The sequence below is a fragment of the Anolis carolinensis genome, chromosome 6 (genome assembly GCF_035594765.1).
Source record: "Anolis carolinensis isolate JA03-04 chromosome 6, rAnoCar3.1.pri, whole genome shotgun sequence".
In the NCBI taxonomy this organism is placed as follows: domain Eukaryota; kingdom Metazoa; phylum Chordata; class Lepidosauria; order Squamata; family Dactyloidae; genus Anolis; species Anolis carolinensis.
In genome coordinates, this window is record NC_085846.1 from 120250184 (window position 1) to 120273207 (window position 23024).

The 23024-nt window shown below is 48.5% G+C and overlaps 1 protein-coding gene across 1 annotated transcript; it reads right to left on the reverse strand.

Moving 5' to 3' along the window:
• Positions 1–175: 175 nt before the first annotated feature.
• Positions 176–19118, reverse strand: iqca1l (IQ motif containing with AAA domain 1 like). The gene is made up of 19 exons (XM_062957866.1): positions 19108–19118; positions 18686–19013; positions 17478–17597; positions 14086–14274; positions 13903–13974; positions 11957–12162; positions 9693–9777; positions 9468–9605; positions 7953–8028; positions 7731–7837; positions 7535–7636; positions 4281–4327; positions 4068–4150; positions 2935–3042; positions 2642–2841; positions 2464–2550; positions 2149–2326; positions 501–739; positions 176–399 (listed from the first exon to the last, which is right to left on the reverse strand). Exons 1-19 carry the CDS (start codon positions 19116–19118, stop codon positions 286–288), a joined length of 2490 nt encoding a protein of 829 aa, XP_062813936.1. The 3' UTR covers positions 176–285.
• Positions 19119–23024: the final 3906 nt, after the last annotated feature.

A 23024-nucleotide genomic window follows, 5' to 3' on the forward strand; every position in this document is an offset into this window, starting at 1 on the left:
CCTTCCTTCCTTCCGTCCTGCCTTCCTAAACTTCCTAAACTTATTATTATTATTATTATTATTATTATTATTATTATTATTATTATTATTAATTATTATTATTATTCCTTCCTTTCTTTCCCCAAAGGCCCAGTCCTGGAAACTCCGATTCCGAGAGAGAGAGAGAGAGAGAGAGGCACAAAGGGCACAGGACTCGGGTTCAAACGAAGGGCGCTTTGATTGCGCGAGAGGCTCCCCGAGAGCGACGCCCCCCCCCCCCCCCGCCAGGGTCCTGCTGCGGGGGGGCTACTTCTTGGCCTTGTCCTTCTTGTTCTTCTTGTCCTGGATCTCCGCCGCCCGGAGCCGCTCCTCCTCCACGCGCTTCTTCCTCTTCCCCAGCGGGGTCTTGCTGTACCACTCCTGGGGGGGAGGGGGGATGGAGAGGAGGGGTGAGGGGCGTGGCTGGGGGGCGTGGCCTGCGCCCTCGGCCCCGCCCTCCCCTCCCCTCCGGCCCCGCCCACCTGCAGGAGGCTCTCCTCCTCGGGGAAGACGGGGTCGGCGCGGGCGAGGGCCTGGAGCAGCTCCGCGGCGAGGAGGGGCCTCTTGGGCAGCTGGAGCAGCCTCCGCTCGCTCAGCACGGCCGACACCGCCGCCGCCATCGCGCCCTGGCTGTAGCCCTCCGACACCTTGGCCAGCGCGCTCACGTCCAGCCGCCGCGACACCGAGCCCCCCTGGCGCTCGATCAGGCGCCGCCACGTCACTGGGGGGGGGGAGGGGGAGGGGGGGTCAGCGGGAGGGGGCTCTGGACCCCCCACCACCCAAGGAAGGGAATTGAGAGAGGGGTCAAGGATTTGGGGAAGGGAAGGGAGAGCAAGGGAAGAAAGAAGGGAAGGATGGTGAAGAAAAGGAAGGGTGGAAAGGAAGGAAGTAAAAGGTAAAGTAAAGGTTTCCCCTGACGTTAAGTTCAGTCGTGACCGACTCTGGGGGTTGGGGCTCATCTCCATTTCTAAGCCGAGGAGCCGGCGTTGTCCGTAGACACCTACAAGATCACGTAGCCACTGGCATGATTGCATGGAGCGCTGTTATCTTCCCGCCGGAGCAGTACCTATTGATCTACTCACATTGGCATGTTTTCGAACTGCTAGGTTGGCAGAAGCTGGGGCTAACAGTGGGCGCTCATTCCGCTCCCGGGATTTGAACCTGGGACCTTTTGGTCTGCAAGTTCAGCAGCTCAGCGGTTTAACACACTGTGCCACCAGAGGAAGGACAGAAGGAAAAAAGGAGATGGAATGGAAGGAAGAAAGACAGACAGAAGGAAGGATTATATCTGTTTTTAACGCTTTTTCCTGCAATATTGTTTTTATGATGGTTTTACTGATATTGTTGATTTATTGTTGTAAATTTATGTGTTTTGATTTGTTTTTATATTGTGATGTTGGGCAAGGCCCCATGTGAGCCGCCCCGAGTCCCTACGGGGAGATGGGGCGGGATACAAGAATAAAATTATATTATTATTATTATTATTATTATTATTATTATTATTATTAGGATGGAAAAAAATAGGAGTGAAAGGAAGGGAAGTTAAGATGAGGAAGGAAGAAGGGAGGGAAAGGAGCAGGGAGGAAAGGAAGGCAGAAAAGAAAGAAAGAGGGAAGGAAGGAGATGGAAGAGAAAAAAGAATGAAACATGCAAGAAAGGAAAGAAACTGAAGTGGAAGGAAGGGATGGTGAAGAGGAGGGAGGGAGGATGAAAGGAAGGAAAGAAAGAAGGAAGGGAAGTTAAGAGAAGGAAGGAAGAAGGAAAGGAAAAGAAAAGAAGGAAGGAGGTGGAAGAGAAGAAAAGGAGGAGGGAGGAAAGGAAGAAAAAGGGAAGGAAGGAGATGGATGAGAAAAAAGAAAGAAACATGCAAGAAAGGAAAGAAACTGAAGTGGAAGGAAGGAAGGAAGGAAGGGATGGTGAAGAGAAGGGAGGGAGGATGAAAGGAAGAAAAGAAAGAAGGAAGGGAAGTTAAGAGAAGGAAGGAGGCAAGGAAAGGAAGAAAGGATGGAAATGGAAGGGGGTCTTGATGGAGAGAGGAGGGGAGGGGGCCAAGGCTCCAGGGAAGGCAGGGAGGGGGGGGGCTTCCTCTCCTCCCCCTCCCCTCCCCTCCCCTCCCCTCCCCTCCCCTACCGAATCTGGAGGCGTAGTCGGGGCGGGGGACGAGGAGGATGCGCTCGTAGGTGCGGCAGAGGCCCTTGGGGTCGGCCAGGTAGGGCCGCGAGGAGGTGCCCACGAGCAGGACGCGGTCGCCGGGCTTGAGGAGGCGGAGGGCGCGGGGGAGGTCCTTCTTCAGGCGGCGGGGGTCCAGCTGGGGGGAGAGAGGGCGCGGGGGGGGGGCAGAGGAGGAAAGAGGGAAGGAAGGAAGGAGGCCCTTCGAGTCCCGAAGGAGCGGGACCCCGCTTGCCCCCTCCTCACCCACCCACCCACCCCCGCTCGCCCACCCACCTCCTTCTCTTCTCGGGGCACCTTCTTGTAGAAGGTCTTCTCGGCGTCGCCCACCCAGATGACCGAGGGCTGCAAGAGGCGCCCCACCTGCGGACCGTCGGGAGAGAGGAGAAGAGGGGCGTCATGTCACGTCGCGGGTGTCTGTCACGCGTGACCTCCCTCCCTACCCCCGGCTGACCTTGAGCACCAGGTGCAGCAGCATCTGCAGGCCCGCCTTCCCCGGGTACTTCCCCACCAGGTTCGCGGCCGAGAGGTCGAAGAGGTTGGCGCCGGTCTCGGTACACGCGGCGTGGACCAGCATCCGCTTCCCGGTCCCCGCGGGACCCACCAGCAGCACCGAGCGCACCAGCGGCGCAGACTCATGCACCGCCGCCGAGCCTGGAGGGGGGGGAGCGAGGGGTCAACGGGGGGAGAGGAGGGGGTTCGCCTCCCCGGGGGAGGGGCTGCTCGCCCGCCCACCCACCCACCCACCGAGGCGCAGCACGGCGTAGAGGGCCACGTTCTGCCGGACGTCGTGGGCGGAGGGGACGGGCTCGATCTGCTGCTGCCGGAGGATGGAGCCCAGGTAGTTGAAGTCACCTGCGGGGGGGGGGGGGGGACAGGGAGGTCAGAGGTCAGGGGAATCCCCCATGAACGTGTGGAGACCACCTTTTGAAAACCACTAGTCAAGAAGAGCACGACCTTGTTAGAAGTCAAGTGATATTCATAAGCATTCACGTAATGGCACACAGGTAGCTCAGCTGTTAGACTGAAGAACCATGCCTTTGAACTGCCAACAACAAAGGCGTGTCACTACAAAATATATATTTGGTTAGCAGAGGATGGTTGTTTCTTTGAAGTTGAAACTGTAATTGCAGTTGGCCAAAACATACACACTCCCTTAAAACCTTTGTGTTTAAATATGCCCGGGCTGTGGCACAAGCTGGTGAGCAGCCAGCTGCAGCCAGCTGAGACTAATCACTCTGACCAAGAGGTCATGAGTACGAGGCCAGCTCGGAGCCTGCATTTGTCTTTGTCTTTGTTCTATGTCAAGGCATTGAATGTTTGCCTTATATGTGTAACCCTGAGTCTCCTTCAGGGTGAGAAGGGCAGAATATAAATACTGTAAATAAATAAATAAATAAATATGCACTCAGAGATAAAAAAAGCAAAGTCTTCTTTGGAAAAATATTTTTTACTCACAAACATCTTGTATTAATTCACCAAACAGGCACATTTCTTATTTAAGGTTTAGTTATAGATAGGATGTAGTTCTCTTTATGTGTTGAGTACACAGCATAACATTCTTAATCAGTAGTCCATAGCCTTTACGTATAGTTGTACTCACTGAAGTCCATAAGCATACATGCATCCACCTCCACTGAGGAGTAAAGTGAACTTAATAACCAAAAAATGGAGTCCTGAGTCTGAACATGCTCGGTACAATCACAAATCTATAGGTCCTCTCACACCAAAGAGGAACTGTACAGTCAAACTGGAAAATCAACATACATATTACAGGTTAGTAAATAAACATATTAATAAACAAATAGTGAGAGGCTTGGGAGGTTGCTATTTCCAACGAAGGTGGCCCCCTCCCTCCCTCCGACCCCATCCATTCGCACCTGTGTAGTCGGCCAGCTGCACCTTGGGTGGCCTCTTGATGATGCCCTGGAGGACCAGCTCCTCGTAGAGAGAGTCCACGGTCCTGGAAGGGGAGGGGGCAGATGGACAACATCACCTACAAAAAGGATGCTGGGGGAGGGGGCGTGGTAGGACCTCCTGTGGGATTGACCGGGAGGTTCCTGCCCCCTCCCGCCCTCTTTCCCCCGCCCTACCTGTCCGGGGTCAGGTCCTTCTCCTTCTTGCCCCGCTTCCCCTTTTTCTGTGTGGAGGAGAGAGAGGAGGTGTTGGCTTTAAGTCTATGGTGTCACCAAGTCTCCAGTCCTCAATGAGTAACAAGTCTAGAGACAGGGCCAAGCTGAGAGATTCCTTTCCCCACATTGTTTTCCCAAAAGGGCTTTGCCCTTCCTCTTTCTGCTAGCCAGCCATTGTCTCCTCCTTCCCTTTGATGATGTAGGAATGGGATTTCTGTGAGGGAACTTCCTCTTCCATTTAAACTGCCCTGGGTCATCCCAACTCAAGAACGGGAAACGGAATGTTGGTGGACAGGAAAAGAGGTTTAAAGATGGGCTCAAAGCCAACCTTAAAAACTGTGTGTTGGATATGATCCAGGACTACACAAGTCTCAATTAGTTATGTAGTGGATAGGTTAGAATGAGGGAAACCTCTCTCTATATTCCATGCATGCCTAGATAGGCCTTTGCTGATTTCTCTCTTCTTTCCTGTTTACATCCACTCCCTACATTGTTGTTATAGGAATGTGAACCTTTAGGGATGAGGCTACTTCCTCTATCCAGATTAGAATGTTAATTGCCCCAAAAGGCTTGGACCATGCGGGACATCTCTTCCTCCTTTGTCTTCTAGCTAAGAAGGACACATTTTGCCCACTCTCCTGGAAAAATGTAGCTATTTAGATATTTTGTTATTTTCTACCTTTTTACCTTCCTTAGATGCTAGCCTAGAGAGCTAGTTAGCTCCAAGAACCTTTCTATCCACAATGGATTTCTTTTTACCTCAATAAATGCTTTTTGAACTTTCAAGGAGACTTATAATAATAATAATAATAATAATAATACTTTATTTATACCCCGCCACCATCTCCCCGTGGGGACACGGGGTGGCTCACAATGTTACAAAAATAACAGCACAAATGCATTAATAATACACACAGTTTAAAACACAAGAAGATGATAAAACAAGTTAAAACAAAGATTTAAACAACAATAATAATATCAATAGTAATCCTTTGCCATCCTGAGTAACAAAGCCTTCTCCAATCTCTCCACACGTAAGTTTCTGCTGCTTGTGAAGTGTGCTTCTGCCACTCTGCTGTATTTTTGAGGAATCACCACTGAAAGGGGGTTAATTTTGAGTCTAACTGCTCATAGATTCCCAACACTGTGGCATAGACACTGAGAGAGAACTGGGAAGGCCTGGCCCTTGTGTGCTCTAACTTGAGGTCAGCTGTGACCAGCAGTGCTGTGGAATTCGAAGAGGGACAAATGGAGGGTGGAAGGGAGAAATATGCCAAGAGGAAGGTGCGTCAAGCCAACCCTGACCGGACCGCCTTCCGTCTGGAAAACCTGTCTGCATTTTGGGTCATCAGCTGATTTTTCGATCTTGGCCTTGACTGCATTTGTCCTGATGGCATGTTCCTGGGCTGCAAGGATCAGGCCTTCTGTCTCCTTCTTCAGGGTCCCGTTCATGAGCCATAACCAGGTCTTCTATTATCATCATCATCATCATCATTATTATTATTATTTATTAATTGCCTTTGTCCTGATGTCTTGCTCCTGGGCTGCAAGGATCAGGCCTTCTGTCTCCTTCTTCAGGGTCCCATTTGTGAGCCAGAGCCAGGTCTTCTATTATTATTATTATTATTATTATTATTATTATTATTATTATTAATGGCCTTTGTCCTGATGTCTTGCTCCTGGGCTGCAAGGATCAGGCCTTCTGTCTCCTTCCTTCTTCAGGGTCCCATTCGTGAGCCAGAGCCAGGTCTTCTATTATTATTATTATTATTATTATTATTATTAATGGCCTTTGTCCTGATGTCTTGCTCCTGGGCTGCAAGGATCAGGCCTTCTGTCTCCTTCTTCAGGGTCCCATTCGTGAGCCACAGCCAGGTCTTCTATTATTATTATTATTATTATTATTATTATTAATGGCCTTTGTCCTGATGTCTTGCTCCTGGGCTGCAAGGATCAGGCCTTCTGTCTCCTTCTTCAGGGTCCCATTCGTGAGCCACAGCCAGGTCTTCTATTATTATTATTATTATTATTATTATTATTATTATTATTATTATTAATATTATTATTATTATTATTAATGGCCTTTGTTCTGATGTCTTGCTCCTGGGCTGCAAGGATCAGGCCTTCTGTCTCCTTCTTCAGGGTCCCATTTGTGAGCCAGAGCCAGGTCTTCTATTATTATTATTATTATTATTATTATTATTATTATTATTATTAATGGCCTTTGTCCTGATGTCTTGCTCCTGGGCTGCAAGGATCAGGCCTTCTGTCTCCTTCTTCAGGGTCCCATTCGTGAGCCAGAGCCAGGTCTTCTCCTTATCAGCTTTTCCTTCAATTTTGTCAAGGAACTTTCCATGCAATGTTTTGTTGTGCCAGCTGTCAGCTCTAGTTTGTAGTGTGGATTTCTTGTACTGGTTTTTTGTCTGCTTTACAATTTTTATTATTATTATTATTATTATTATTATTATTATTATTATTATTATTATTAATTCATTTCTATCTCGCTTTTCTCCTGTGGGTGGGATTCAAAGTGCCGTACAACATATAAAATTCATACAAATACATTGAACAGCAATACATAATCAATTAAAGCATCATATCCTAATTAAAATCCAATTAAGATATCAAATAAAACCATTTAAAAACTTACAACAAGCACCATATTAAAGATATCCATAACCTCCGGCCACTGAAATTATTTGTCAAGTACAGTAGAGTCTCGCTTATCCAAGGTTCTGTATTATCCAACACAGTTTGCCTTTTATTAGTCAATGTTTTTGTAGTCAATTTTTCAATAAATTGTAAAATTTTGGTGCTAAATTTATAAATACAGTAATTATTACATAACGTTATCGTGTACTGAACTGCTTTTTCTATCCATTTGTTGTAAAGCATGATGTTTTGGTGCTTAATTTGCAAAATCATAACCTAATTTGATGTTTAATAGGCTTTTCCTTAATCCCTCCTTATTATCCAACATTTTCGCTTATCCAATGTTTTGCTGGGCCGTTTATGTTGGATAAGTGAGACTCTATTTCTGCTGTCTTTAAGGTGGCCTCACCCCAACAGAGGGTCATTTGGAGCCGGACAGCTCAGATGCCCCAACAGGAGGGACCCGAGGAGGAGCCCCTCCCCCACCGCTGGGAAGGCGCCCCCTCCCTCCCTCCCTCACCCCCGCCCCGCCCCCCCGGGCCCCCCCAAGACCCCCCCCGGACCTTGCCGCCCTTCTTCCCTTTGCGGGGCTTGCCGGGGCGGGGCTCCTCCTGGCCCAACGCGCGGCGCAGGTTCTGCAGCTCCTCCCGCATCAGCTCGTCCACCTGCGGATATTGGGGGGGGGGGGAGATAAAGGGGAGTGGTCATAAGGGGAGTGGCCCCGAGGGTCTGCCTCCCCCTCCCCTCCCCCTCGCCCACCTGCAGCCGGATCTCGGTCTCCACTTCGTGCCGCTTCTCCACCTTGATGAGCTCCTCCTGGAAGCGCTGCTCGAAGTTCTCCACCTCGTCGTGGTCGGTCCAGCATTCTTGGGAGGGAGGGAGGGAGGGCGGGGGGGGGGGCGGGTTAGGGGTGAAAGAAAGGTGAAAGGGAGGGCAGGACCAAGGGCCCCCCCTCCTGCCCCCCCTCCAGCCCCCACTCACCGGTGTAGCGCAGGAAGCCCTGGTTGATGGTGCCCACGAACTTGGAGGGGCAGAGCGTCAGGACCTCCTCCTCCTCCTGCGGAAGGAAGGAAGGAAGGAAGGAAGCAGGATCCTCGACCTGGAAGAGACCTGGCCGGCCCTCCAGTCCAACCCATTCTGCCAAGAAGCAGGAAGGTCGCACTCAAAGCACCCCTGACAGATGGCCACTCAGCCTCTGCTTCAAAGCCTCCACCACACTCTGAGGCAGAGAGTTCCACTGCTCAACAGCTCTCTCTCTCAGTGAGGACATTCTTCCTCATGTTCAGGTGGAATCTCCTTGCCTTCCTGTAGTATGACCGCCTTCGCGTCCCAGTCTCTAGGGCAGCAGAAAGGAAGCTTGCTCCCTCCTCCCTATTTATTTACAGTACAGTAGAGTCTCACTTATCCAAGCTAAACGGGCCGGCAGAAGCTTGGATAAGCGAATATCTTGGATAACAAAGAGGGATTAAGGAAAAGCCTACATCAAATTAGGTTATGATTTTATAAATTAAGCACCAAAACTTCATGTTATACAACAAATTTGACAGAAAAAGTAGTTCAATACGCAGTAATGTTATGTTGTAATTACTGTATTTACGAATTTAGCACCAGTATATCATGATATATTGAAAACATTGACTACAAAAATGGCTTGGATTATCCAGAGGCTTGGATAAGCGAGGCTTGGATAAGTGAGACTCTACTGTATTTATATTCCGCCCTTCTCACCGCGAAGGGGACTCAGGGCGAATCACATTACACATATAGGCAAACATTCAATGCCTTGACATAGAACAAAGACAGAGACAAACGCAGGCTCCGAGCTGGCCTCGAACTCATGACCTCTTGGTCAGAGTGATTTGTTGCAGCTGGCTGCAGCAGGCTGCTCACCAGCTTGCGCCACAGCCCTAGGACCTCCCCTCCCTCACAGCTTGATCCATGGGCCTCCCTCATCATGTCTCCTCTCTCTCAGCCTTCTCCTCTGCAGGCTAAACATGCCCAGCTCTTTCAGCCGCTCTTCACAGGGATTCTTGTTCTCCAGGCACTTGATCATTTCAGTCGCCCTCCTCTGGACACATTCCAAATAAGAGTCAACATCTCCCTTCAATGGCAGTGCCCAGAATTGGACACAATGTCATTCCAGGTGTGGTCTGACCAAGGCAGAATAGAATAGAGGGGGAGCAGGACTTCCATCCCTGGATCTAGGCACTAAGATCCTGTTTATGCAGGCCAAAATCCCATTGGCCTTTTTGGCTGCTGCATGACATTCCTGGCTCGTGTTCCCCTTCCTCACCACGGGAATTCCAAGATCTTTCCACACGTACTGCTATACTGCTCTCAAACCAGGCATGCCCCCCCCCCCATTCTGCCTCTTGGCATTTCTTTTCCTTTCAAGGAGGGAAGGCCCCCTCCCTCCCTCCCTCCCCTCCTCCACCAGAAGGCCCCTCCCTCCCCTCTCCCTCCTCTCCCTTTGGGGAGGGGTCTTCCTTGTCTCACCGCCTTCTTGCCCTTCTTCTCCTTCTCCTTTTTCTCCTTGCCCTCCTTCTTCTCCTTGCCTTTATCCTCCTTTTTCTTCTCCTTCTCTTTCTTCTTCTTCTCCGCCAGGATTTCCGCCAGGTCCAGGTCGGCCCTCACCTGTCCAGCGGAAGGGGGAGGGAGGGGGGATTACTGGGGGTCATGTCCGGGGAGGCCCTGCACCTCCCCCTCCCCCTTTATACCGACCTCTTCGGGGGTCTTATCAGAGAAGAGGGCAGTGCAGCCCCCAAGACCTTCCTCCGGATAATCCGGGAAGCGCCCGGTCAGGTCACTGGGCAGAGAAGGAGAGGAAGGACATGGTCGGCAAACACGGAAGGAGCAAACTTTGTCCCTCCAGGTGTTTTGGATTTCAACTCCCACCGGGGTGGAAATCATCTATCAGACAGATGGCAAGCTATTTAACTTCAGCAGACTGAAAGCCAAAACCAAAGTCACAACAACATCTGTTATAAAACTCCAATATGCCGATGACAACGTAGTCTGTGTGCATTCGGGAGAAGGCCTACAATCCACTCTCAACACCTTTGCAGAAGCAGACGAGAAGCTCGGCCTTTCATTGAACATCGAGAAAACCAAAGTGTTCTATCGGCAAAAGGCACCAGCCAATCCCTCTGCAATGCTAGAAATACAGCTTAGTGGTGTAACATTTGAAAATGTTACCATTTCTGTTCCCTTGGCAGCCACCTTTACAGAAAAGTCACCGTTGACACTGAAATACAACAGTGCCTGAGCTCCGCGAGTGCAGCATTTTTTCGAAGGATGCAGAGAGGATTTGAGGATTGGAACATCCGTAGGGAGACGGAGGTGCTTGTCCTCCCAACCCTGCTCTACGCTGCGAAACGTGGACTGTCTATAGACATCACTTCAATGATTCCATTAGCATTGCCTCCAAAAGATCCTGCAAATCTCTGGGAAGACAGGTGGACCAATATCAATGTGCTGGAAGAAGAAAAGACCACCAGCATTGAAGCGATGCTCCTACGCCCTCAACTCCCCTGGACTGGCCATGCTGCCCAAATGCCCAAAGCTCACCACTGTCTCCCAAAGCGGTTGCTCTACTCCCAACTCAAGAACGGGAAATGTAATGTTGGTGGACAGGAAACGAGATTTAAAGATGGGCTTAAAGCTAACCTTAAAAATTGTGGCAGAGTATTAGGAATATATTCATAACCTGTTAGGATTATGATACAAATATGGTTAGATATTGGTGCAGAGTAGCAAAAACACCGAAGACTAGGGGTTTATGTGAGCAGAGGTGAGAAAAAGCAAAATAGCCAGCCTCCTTTTCCTTTTAAAAAGTCATGTGCATAAAATAAGCATCAGAGACATCAAAAGTAAAATACTGTAGTAAAAGTATGTTTACTCACAATCTTGTATGATGATGGTCATACAGGTAAAAACATCTTAGTTCCAAAAGAATACAGTTCAGGATACTACATATCTCTAAACAAGAAGTAACATCAGGCAGCATGGCTTGATGAAGAGCCAAAAAGAGGAAAAGCAAGAAGAGGCAAGAAGAGGTGAAGAGAGATAAAAGAAAGTCTCTTCTTTTATGCCCCAAATTCTAAAGGCATATGTAACTTCCTGTATGTCTCCAGGAAGTATACTCCCATTTTCAGAGCCAGCCCTAGGTATTTTTCAAGTGGAAGCAAACAGAATTTTGGTGCCCCTCCCCAAAACCAATCACTGAAAAATAAAAGCATTGGATAAGCGAAAATGTTGGATAATAAGGAGGGATTAAGGAAAAGCCTATTAAACATCAAATTACATTAAGATTTTACAAATTAAGCACTAAAACATCATGTTTTACAAGAAATCAACAGAAAACGCAGTCTTGACTGCGCCCTTGTAGGTTTTGCGCCCCAAGCGACCGCTTAATTCGCCTCATTGTTGGACCGGCTCTGTCCATTTCCCACATCACATGCAAAACCCCTAAAATGGTGCCATCAAGTCTGGAATGCAGCTCTGGCTTCAGGTTACTAAGCAACAAACAAAACTAACTACATAAACCATCCCACATTGAAAATGCATGCATGATTGCTAGATAACCCAACACAGAGACACCAAGAGAGAATTGGGAAGCCCTGGCCCTTAAGCGCTCTAACTGGAGGTCAGCTGTGACCAGCAGTGCTGTGGAATTTGCAGAGGCACAAATGGAGGGCAAAAGGGAGAGATGTGCCAAGAGGAAGGAAGCGCACCAAGCCAACCCTGACCGGGACTGCCTTCCGCCTGGAAACGGATGTCCTCACTGCAGAAGAACATGCGGGCCAAGAATAGAGTTCCACAGTCACCTGCGTATCCACCACCGAGACACTACACTTGGAAGGCCATCGTAGTGGGAAAACGAGGGATTGCCTAAGCTAACCTATCAAGTGAGGAATTGTGGGGGTTGCAGTCCAAAAGACCTGGAGGGCGGGAGGGCCATGGAAGTAGGCCCAGGACTGACTCACTGGCACTCGATGAACCACTGCCGGAGCTGCTCCTTGAGCTCCTCGCGCATGCACGGCCCCTCGGCCTCGAAGATGGAGTCGCGGACGTGGTCCAGGGCCTCCTGGTACTCGGCCTCATAGTCGGCCTGGCGCATGCGCCGCAGCTCCTCGCCCAGCTGCGCCCGGATCATGGTCGGCGTGGGGCCCATCAGCTGCGACTCCAGCTCCTTCAGGAAGGTGAGAAGCGTGTGCGCGCGTGTGGCATTGAGGGGAGAAGCCCCCCGCCTGCCCACCCACCCGCCCACCCGCCCTGCCTCCTTAATGGGCTCCTCCGCAGTGCGCTCCCTCCTTTTCTGCCACTTTCCCGCCTCATTGGGCCCCAAATGGATTTTAAATATCGTCCCGAGGACGCAATTACTGAGAATGCTGAACTCGACACTCTCCGAAGGGGGTGGGGGTGGGGAGGGGGGGAGGAGGGGTCCCTCTTGGAAACAGCACCCCCCCCAAGCCTCTCACTATTTATTTGTTCATGTATATATTTCCTAACCTGTATTCTATGTGTATGCTGATTCGCTAGTTTGACTGCACCTCTTTGGTTTGGAAGGGTTATAGACATGTGACTGTACTGAGCATGTTCAGACTCAGGACTCCCTTTTGTATTCAGTGTGGTTATAGACTTCAATGTGTTAACTTCAGTGGAGGTGGATGCATGTTTGCTGTTTGGACTTTAGTAGAGAAGTACGACTTATGGACTTCAGTGAGTACAACTATATCTAAAGACTATGGATAATTGATTAAGAATGAAACCCTGTGTGTTCAACACACAAAGAACTGCATCCTATCTATAACTGAACTTTAATAAGAAACATGCCTGTATGGTGAATTAATACAAGATGTTTGTTAGTAAACAAGATACGTCATTTTTCAAAGAAGACTTTGTTTCTTTATCTCTGAGTGCATATTTCAAACTAAGAGTTTTCAAGGAAGTGTATAGCTTTTGCGCAATTAGAACTGCGCAAAGAAATAACCATCCTCTGCTAACCCAATATATTTTTATGCAGTGGCATGTCTTTGTCCTTGGCAGTTCAAAGTCACGGTTCTTCAGTCTAACAGCTGAGTTACCTGTGTGCCATTACATGAATGCTTATGAATATCACTTGTTCAAAGAGCTGACTTCTAACAAGGTCATGCTTTTCTTGACTAGTGGTTTTCAATGTTGGGAATCATCATGGACTACTCAAGCCTAGATGTAGTTAGATAGATGATAGAGTTAGATTGAGGGAATCCTTTCCCTGTTTCCAAAGCATGCCTAGACAGGCTTTACTGTGTTTCATTCTCTCCTGTGTACGTCACATCCCTTACTTTGAAGTTGGTAGAAATGTGAATCTCCAGGGACACTAACTTCTCATTGGTCAGAATGTCTTTTATGGCCCCAATAAACTGGACCATGAGGTTGGAACCATTTTGGTTCATTCTTCTCCCTTTGTTCTTCTAGCTAACAAGAAGCATCCTGCCATCTCTCCTGGCAAGATGTAACTATTTAGATGTTTGTTATTTTTCCTTTCTTATTTTTCCTTAGAAACCAGTCTAGAGTAGACTAGACAGCTCCCAAGCCTTTCTATCTACAATGGAGTTCTTTTTACCTGAATAAATACTTTTTAAACTTTTATTGAGACTCTGCAGTCCATTGCAATCCTAAATGGCCAAAGGCTTCTCTTGCTCGCCCCGTGTAAGCGTTGCATTTAAAAGCTTTGCTTTTGCTACTCTGCTGATTTTTGGTGGAATCTCCCCCAGAGAGGGTTAAATTGAGTCTAACCGTTCAGAGATGACCACAACATTCAAAAGGTGGGTCTCCACATATTCACGGAGATTCACATTTGTCAAATGGGTGTGACATCATTTTCCCTTTTCAATAAGGTTATGATTGCCATTTATTTCTAACGGGACGTGTGCCCAATAGGCCCTACCATTCCGATGAAGGCCATCTCCACCTGCCGTGCGGTGCGGGTCAGCCGGCGCAGGATGCAGCCCTTCCAGATCTGAAGGGGGGAGGGGGGAGGGGGGTTGCGGGGTCACCTCTGGAGCCAAGGAGGCCACGCACCCCCCCCCCTCCTGCAGGGGAGACCCTTCCCCTCCCGCTGTCCCCGGACCTTCTGGATGACGGTGGCGGCGGCGTTCCGGTCAGGCTCCACAAGTCCAGCCTCGCGCGCCCGCCTCTCACGCTCCTCGTCGCGACGGATCTCCGCCATGAAGCGAGCCCTCAGGCGGCCCTGGCGCATGCGCTCCGCCATCTGGATCAGGCGCACCGCCTCGTCGCGAGGCATCCCAGGACGGGGGGGCTGGGGGGAGAGGAAGAGGGCAAAGGTCAGCACAGGACATGACCCCCTTGTCCCCATACGATCCTACAGAGCCGGAAGGGACCCACGGGGCCCAGGCGGGAGGGGGGCACCACCCAAGCCCTCCCGACAGATGGCCACCCAGTCATGGATATGACTGAGAGAGAGAGATTCAACCCCAGAGGTGGAAATGTCATGATGAAATATGATGTACAGATTTGATAAATGTGAATTTAATATGATCTATAGTTTGAATGAACTGAATGAAAGGTGTATGGATGGGGCCTAATTTGTCTGAAGATACCATTCTGAAGATTAAGGCCTGCAATGACTAAATCATTAACTACGTCCCCTTGATCTGGTCATGTAAGTGTGATTTATTGTTATAATTGTATTATTTTACTTTGTTTAATAATGTGTATTATGTTGTTATGTAATGTTTGTGTTGCTTTTATGACTGTAAACCGCCCTGAGTCCCATCTGGGAGATAGGGCGGTATATAAATAAAGTTTTATTATTATTATTATTACCTGCTTGATTAATTGTAATTAAAAGTTGCTAATGAGAACTGAAATGATTGACCTGCCTAGTAAACATTGATAAGAACTGCAACAGTGATAAGAGAAATGTTTTCATCTGTTTACATCTGTCAACATTTATTAACTGTTGAACTTTTGGGGGAAAACAACATGTTTACATTAATCAGAGACAATGGCTCTTTCAAGTTAAGGACATGTTTACAAGGTTCTTTACGTTAAGAAGGAAGCCAACACTTGCGTTGCCAACACGAATCAAGAAGAGTCAACATCTGACAGGAAACTGAGATGGAAGTGGTGATGTAGGAATGATGATGAGTGAATGTTTATATGTTGTGTGTGTGAATGCTGTGTAAACATGTAACTCCTCTTTGTTTGTTTGTAAGCCAATGTAATAGGCTTGTTGTGAATCCAATGTACAGTAGTATCTTGCTTATCCAACCTTCGCTCATCCAACGTTTTGTATTATCCAACACAGTTTGCCTCCCGGCTGGATCCACAACTGTTTCTCTAGGCAGCAATGCGCAGCGGGCCAACACGCCCAACAACAACACATGTGCAGCCATGCTCCCAAACAAGTGGCAGGCAGGCTTGTTGTGAAACATTATGTTTTGGTGCTTAATTTATAAATCGATAATACAATTTGACATTTAATAGGCTTTTCCTTAATAGGGGCCGGGCTGTGGCGTAGGCTGGTGAGCAGCCTGCTGCAATAAATCACTCTGACCATGAGTTTGAGGCCAGCTCGTGGCGGGGTGAGCACCTGTCAATTAAAAAAATAAAAAGTAGCCCCTGCTCATTGCTGACCTAGCAATCCGAAAGATAGTTGCATCTATCAAGTAGGAAATAAGGTACCACTTATAAAAGTGGGGAGGCAAGTTTAACTAATTTACAACGTTGGAATGAGGAAGTGCTGTCACAGTGGATGATGAAGCAGCTGCTCCCCCCTGTGGCCAGAATCCAACATCCCCTCAGGAGAAGGTTGAATTGCCTCTGCGTCTGTCTCTGTCTCGGTTCTATGTGTATATGGGCATTGAATGTTTGCCCTATATGTATATAATGTGATCCGCCCTGAGTCCCCTTCGGGGTGAGAAAAAAGGGCAAAATATAAATACTGTAAATAAATAAATAAAATAAATAAATAAACCCTCCTTATTATCCAACTTTTTCGCTTGTCCAACGTTCTGTCGGCCCGTTTATGTTGGATAAGCGAGACTCTACTGTAGTTACATAGAATAAGTAAGTCTATGTGTCTAATGCCATTCTTTGAATGTGTAAATGTTGTTCTGGAAAAGTTCTGATATACGCTCTCACACTGGAAACTGCAATAAAAAGAACCTTTGTTTAAAAAAGGGCCCCTAAAGGCCATCCAGTCCAGCCCCTTCTGCCAGGCAGGCAGGCAGGCAGGCACCAGCACCCAAGCCACCCTGCTTCTGCAGAGAAGGAAGGAGGGTTCACAGCAGTTCCAGGAAGGAAGGAAGGAAGGAAGGAAGGAAGGAAGGAAGGGAGGGAGGGAGGGAGGGAGGGAGGGAGGGAGGAAGGAAGGAAGGAAGGAGGGGAGGGAGGGACGGAGGGAGGGAAGAAGGGGGTGGGGCAGGGGTCCCCAAACTAAGGCCCGGGGGCCACATGCGGCCCATCAAAGCCATTTGTCCGGCCCCCGCGGTGGTGGATAAATAATAATAATAATAATAATTATTATTATTATTATTGACACAAAGACACAGTATAACACAGCAAATAAGATAGATATGCTGGATTTCATATCACAAAATCACAAGACAAACACTTCCCAAGCATTTAGGAATGTGTGATGTATTATTATTATTATTATTATTATTATTATTATTATTATTATTATTATTATTGACACAAAGACACAGTATAACACAGCAAAGAAGATAGATATGCTGGATTTCATATCACAAAATCACAAGACAAACACTTCCCAAGCATTTAGGAATGTGTGATGTATTATTACAGTAGAGTCTCACTTATCCAATATAAACGGGCCGGCAGAACGTTGGATAAGTGAATATGTTGGATAACAAGGAGGGATTAAGGAGAAGCCTATTAAACATCAAATTAGGTTATGATTTTACAAATTAAGCACCAAAACATCATGTTAGACAACAAATTTGACAGAAAAAGTAGTTCAATATGCAGGAATGCTACATAGTAATTACTGTATTTATGAATTTAGCACCAAAATATCACAATGTATTGAAAACACTGACTACAAAAATGCGTTGGATAATCCAGAATGTTGGATAAGCGAGTGTTGGATAAGTGAGACTCTACTGTATTATTATTATTAACAATATTGAAGCTGGGAGGCCATCTGTCAGGGGTGCTTTGCTTGTGCTTTTGGAGCACAAAGGCAGAAGGGGGTTGGACTAAATGGCTCAAGGGGTCTCTTCCAACCCTCTTTATTATTTTTATTATGATTATGGTGGTGATATGATGATGATGATGATTAACATTGAGGCTGTATTTGTTCCTGTTTTGTTTGTTTACTTCAAAATAAGGTATGTGCAGTGTGCATAGGAATTTGTTCACAGTTTTTGCGAAACTATAGTCTGGCCCTCCAACGATCTGCGGGGCCGTGAACTGGCCCCCTATATAAAAAGTTTGGGGACCCCTGGGGTGGGGGGTTCTGGGTGTGGGTCTCACGGTGAGGGCCTTTTCGGGTCCCACGCGGGTCAGGAGCCCCGCCAGCACCTCCTGACGCTCCAGCAGCACCTTGGCGTGCTCACTGAGGAAGTACCGCGGGATGGGCACTTCCAGGTCCGCCTGTGGGGGGGGGGAGGGGGGGGTCAGGGCTTAGGCTTACACCAGGCACGGGCCAACCCGGGCCCTCCCTCCCTCCCTCCCTCCAGGGGTTTAGACTGCAACTCCCACCATTCCTAGCAGCCCCCGGCCCTTTCCTGTTCCACTTAAGCAGCTGAGGAGGAAAAGGAAGGGGCCTGCCAAATAGTTTTAAATAGTGTTACCATACAGAGCATTCTAGTATTTGCTGTTTCCTATGGGCCCCTGGTGGCGCAGTGTGTTAAAGCGCTGAGCTGCTGAACTTGCGGACTGAAAGGTGCAGAATGAACGCCCACTGTCAGCTCTAGCTCCTGCCAAGCTAGCATTTCGAAAACATGCCAATGTGAGTAGATGAATAGGTACCGCTCCGGTGGGAAGGTAACGGCGCTCCATGCAGTCATGCCTGTGGCCACATGACCTGGAGACATGCCCATAGCCAGGATTTTGTTTCGGGAGGGGCTGGGATTTTGGTTTGGGGGGGGGGGCTGAGTCTGAGCGGGAGAGGGTCTACCCTAGCAAACCTTTGGTGTCGTTATCCCAAGACCCCCATTCATGCATATGGGATATATTGAGCATGGGGATCAGATCATGATATCAATAAACATAACAGTTTAAATCATAAATGTAAGGCTTTCTCGCGGACCACCCTGAGAATTTCGGGGGACGGGGGGGGGGGGGTGAAGCCCCTGAAGCCCCCCCCCCCCCCCACATGCCTGCCTGGAGATGTCTACGGACAACGCCGGCTCTTTGGCTTAGAAATGGAGATGAGCCCCAACCCCCAGAGTCAGGCATGACTGGACTTAACGTCAGGGGAAACCTTTACCTTATGTGCTATTGTGAAGCCCCCCCCGCCCCGGTGGCGCAGCGTGTTAAAGCGCTGAGCTGCTGAACTTGCGGACGGAAAGGTCGCAGTTTCGAATGTGGGGAGCGGAGTGAGCTCTCGCTGTTAGCCCCAGTTTCTGCCAACCTAGCAGGGGCTGAGCGGGAAAAGGAAGGGGCCCGAGTCCAGGGATGGTGGGAGTTGGAGTCCAAAGCTCCCGCCCCCTGCTACCCCCCCGCCCCCCGCCACCGACCGGGGTGAGCTTGAGCTCGTGGAGCGCGTGGTCGAGGCAGTGGGTCTCGGAGAGGTCGAGCTCGACCATCTGCTGCTTGAGCTCGAGGAGGCGGCCGAGGACGGCGTCGAGCAGCATGCGGAGGACGGGGCGCTTCTGCGGGTGGACGCCCTGGTCGTAGCAGGCCTCCAGCCGCCGAGCCGCCGCCACGTAGCGCACGAAGAGCACCCCCAGCCCGTGCCCGAAGGCCGCGCGGTTCCGCTCCGGGCGGGGAGGCTCCGGGGGCAGCTCCGTGGACAGGAGCTCCTCCAGCGTCACGCGCGTCTCCCGCCACAGGCGCCCGTAGGTGCTAAAACGGGGGGGGGGGGGGGAGATGAGGTGAGGTGAGGGAGCAGCCTCAGGAGGGGAGGGGTCCCCTGCCCCCTTGCCCCCCCTGCACACACCTGCTCGCCATGCTGCCCACGCGGGACAAGCCCCGCCCCTGTCTCCCACGCCCCGCCCCTTATCTCCCAAGCCCCTCCCTCCATTGTTGGCTCCGGTTCCCATGGGAATGAGGGAATGGAGGGCTCCCCCCCCCCGCACCCGGCTCCACCTGCAGATCCCTGGGACACCAGGTGCTCACCTGGAGCGCTGCTGCTTTAACCTCCGGGTCCCGACCCCTTAGCCAAGTGCAAGTGAAGTCTCCCAACACATTGGCCACAGGAAAAGGTTTCTGAACGCCGCCCCCCCCCCCCCCACTTGCAATGACTTTTTCAGGCATTGACACGCACCTGTTCCCCAGAAGCAGCGTTTGCAGCTGACTTGGCAGTAAATGCTCATGCTGTACTTCATAAAATAGGGGAAATCTCCCCTTTCAGAAGTCTTGCAGATGCTGTTATTGGTTTGAAGCCTTGACTTAATAATAATAATAATAATAATAATAATAATAATAATAATAATAATAAAAGAACAAGGTTTGGATCATTGATGTCGCCATCCCAGGTGACAGTCGCATTGATGAAAAACAACAGGAAAAGCTCAGCCGCTCTCAGGACCTCAAGATTGAACTTCAAAGACTCTGGCAGAAACCAGTGCAGGTGGTCCCGGTGGTGATGGGCACACTGGGTGCTGTGCCAAAAGATCTCAGCCGGCATTTGGAAACAATAGACATTGACAAAATTACGATCTGCCAATTGCAAAAGGCCACCTTGCTGGGATCTGCACGCATCATCCGAAAATACATCACACAGTCCTAGACACTTGGGAAGTGTTCGACTTGTGGTTTTGTGAAACGAAATCCAGCATATCTATCTTGTTTGCTTTGTCATACAACGTCGTTGTGTCAATAATAATAATAAACATAATAATAATAATAATATTATTATTAATAATAATAATAATAATACTTTATTCTTATATCCCGCCCCATCTCCCCAAGGGGACTCGGGGCGGCTTACAAAAAGACCATGCCCAAACAATATACAAATACAACAGTAAAAAAAAATCTAAACACAGCAATAAATACATCAAGAAAAAGCATACAACAACAACAATTTAAAAACAATTAAAACATGTTCAATGCCCTGGAGCGGTACAGTTGGTACTTCAATCTTCAGACTAAGGGCGAGGAGTAAGGTCAACAAGAAGCCTTGACTTATATCGTCCTTGGCATTACACGAGCCCAAGCATATAGGCCCATATAAAATACTGATCAAAATCAAACTGATAACAAATCAACATCTGCAAGATTTTCTAAATTCGGTGATTTTCCTTTTTTTTAAAGTACAGCTGAAGCATTTTCTGCAATTTTGCACAATCAAAACTTTTGCGCCAGTTGTGCCTGTACCTTAGAGAGCCAGACTTGGTCACAGTGGTCTATGCTCTGGTTACATCTCTAATAGACTACTGCAACACATGCTATGTGGGGTTGCCTTTGAAGACTGTTCAGAAGCTCCCATAAAGTTTTTTGTGTAGGAAATGCCCTAGAAACCTTGACTTATATCATCCTTGGCATTAGTTGGCAGCCTCCCACCCAAGTCCCAGACAAGGCTGACGTTGCTTAGCTTCCAAGATCAAGCTGGGTTTGAGACCAACCAAGGTCCCCCTATGACTCGGCATGGACTTGTAAATCTACCGGGGAGGCCCTCCTCTCGCTCCCACCACTGTCCCAAGCACGGTTGGTGGGAACAAGGGAGAGGGCCTTCTCAGTGGTGGCTCCCTGCCTTTGAAACGCCCTCCCCAGAGAGATAAGACAAGCCCCGTCACTATCCTCCTTCCATAAGGACCTGAAAACCTGGTGGTTCCAGCAGGCCTTTGAAAATGATTAGCCCCAGACCCCACTCTGGCCATCAGTTAGGACCCTGCTGTGCACTTCACCCACTTCCTTGGCTCTACACTACCTCATTGTATTAGTCCAGCTCAGCAGACCATAGCTGCTCTGCAGCCTTTGGAACTGAGTAGCCCAAGCCCTATCCTGGCCATCAAATAGGACGTCCCTCCCTCTACGAACCATCTTGTAGTTTAAGATCATCTGGGGAGGCCCTGCTCTCAGTCCCACCTCCCTCGCAGGGCCTTCTCAGTGGTGGCCCCTCCCTCAGCTTTGGAACTCCCTTTGGAATTCCCTCCCCAAGGACATTAGATCAGCCCCCTCCCTCCTGATCTTCTGCAAGAAAGTAAAAACGGGGCTTTGTGACCAGCCTTTAGAGCAGGCGTCCCCAAACAAAGGCCCGGGGGCCAGATGCGGCCCTCCAAGGTCATTTACCTGCCCCCCACCCTCAGTTTTAGACTTAGGCTTGCCCAAAGTCAGAAATGACTTGAAGGCACACAACAACAACAACAATCCTAATTAACTTGACTATCTCATTGGCCAGAAGCAGGCCCACACTTCCCATTGAAATCCTGGTAGGATTATGTAGGTTAAAATTGTTTTTATTTTTAAATATTGTATTGTTCTTTCATTTACTAATATTGTGCTATGGTAATAATATCATATATTGTATGTATATACAACTTGTAAACTGCTCTGAGCCCCCTTCGGGATGAGAGTGGGGGGATATAAATGTAGTAAACAAACAAACAAACAAACAAACAATTGTTGTTGAGGTTTTTTGCACTACAAATAAGACATGTGCAGTGTGCATAGGAATTTGTTCGTCTTTTTTTTTTAATGATAATTCGGCCCCTCAACAGTCTGAAGGATTGTGGGCCGGCCCTCTGCTTAAAAAGTTTGAGGACCCCTGCTTTAGAGAATTGTGCAATAAAAAACATATATGAGTCGATATGTTAGGACTATAGGAATGGCCTGATTGATGCTGATGGATCATGTGATTAATTATGACTGTGATTTTCAATGTTTTAATTGTTTTACTTGAATTTTTGTCAAGGTATCAAATAACTTACTTTTCATGTAAAGCCACCTTGAGTCCCCTCCAGGGTAGAGAAAGGCGGGATAGAAATACCGTAAATAATAAAAATCCTACACTGCACTTTGTTACTTTGCTGCACTAGCCCTGGCCCAGCCTGCTCATAGCTGTCTAGACCAGCAGTCCCCAAACTAAGGTCCGTGGGCCGGATGCGGCCCTCCAAGGTCATTGATCTGGCCCCTTTCCTAAACTTTAGACTTAGGGTTGACCTAAGTCTACCTGGTCTTTGGCGAGGTCTTTACTTACTTATGGCCTTATGAGATCGTCTAGATGGTCTTTGAAGGTCTCTTTGCTTAGCTACAGCCTTGTGAGACCATCTAAATGGGTTTTGGAGGTCACTTTGCTTACCTAGGGTCGTATGAGACCATCTAGATGGCCTTTAAGGGTCCCTTTCCTTACCTATGGTCTTATGAGACCATCTAAATGGTCTTTGGAGGCCTCTTTGCTTACCTATGGTCTTATGAGATTGTCTAGATCAGGGGTCCCCAAAAAAAGGTCATTGACCTGGCCCCTGTCCTAAACTTAGAGTTGACCTAAGTCTGAAATGACTTGAAAGCACACAATAACAACAATCCTATTTTTTTTACTATTTCATCATAGCCTGATGGACTGTGAATCGGCCCTCTGCTTAAAAAGTTTGAGGACCCCTGGTCTAGACCCACCTGAAATTCTGACCATTGGAAGTTGAATTTCACCCAATGGAATCGTACTGGAACTGGCTTTTAAATTTTAAATGCATTTTGATTGTTTTATGTTTTATAACAGTTATTTTGTATGATTTTGTGTTGGTAATTGCTTTATGTATGTTGGAAACGGCCGTGAGTCCCCTCTGGGCGACAATGGGGTATACAATTAAAGTTTTATTGTATATTGATGAAGTCTGCCTGCCTGCCCTCGTGTTCACCCCTCCCTCCCTGGATGTTGCATTTCCGGGAAGGGTCCACAAGCAGACCGCTGGC

Bases quoted from the DNA above. Each gene is read 5' to 3' on its own strand.
- iqca1l (XM_062957866.1), bottom strand. The intron at 13,975-14,085 runs GTCCGGGGACAG...TCCCCCCTTCAG, and splicing joins CCGCCACCGTCATCCAGAAG to ATCTGGAAGGGCTGCATCCT. The intron at 7,637-7,730 runs GTGGGCGAGGGG...CAATATCCGCAG, and splicing joins AGACCGAGATCCGGCTGCAG to GTGGACGAGCTGATGCGGGA.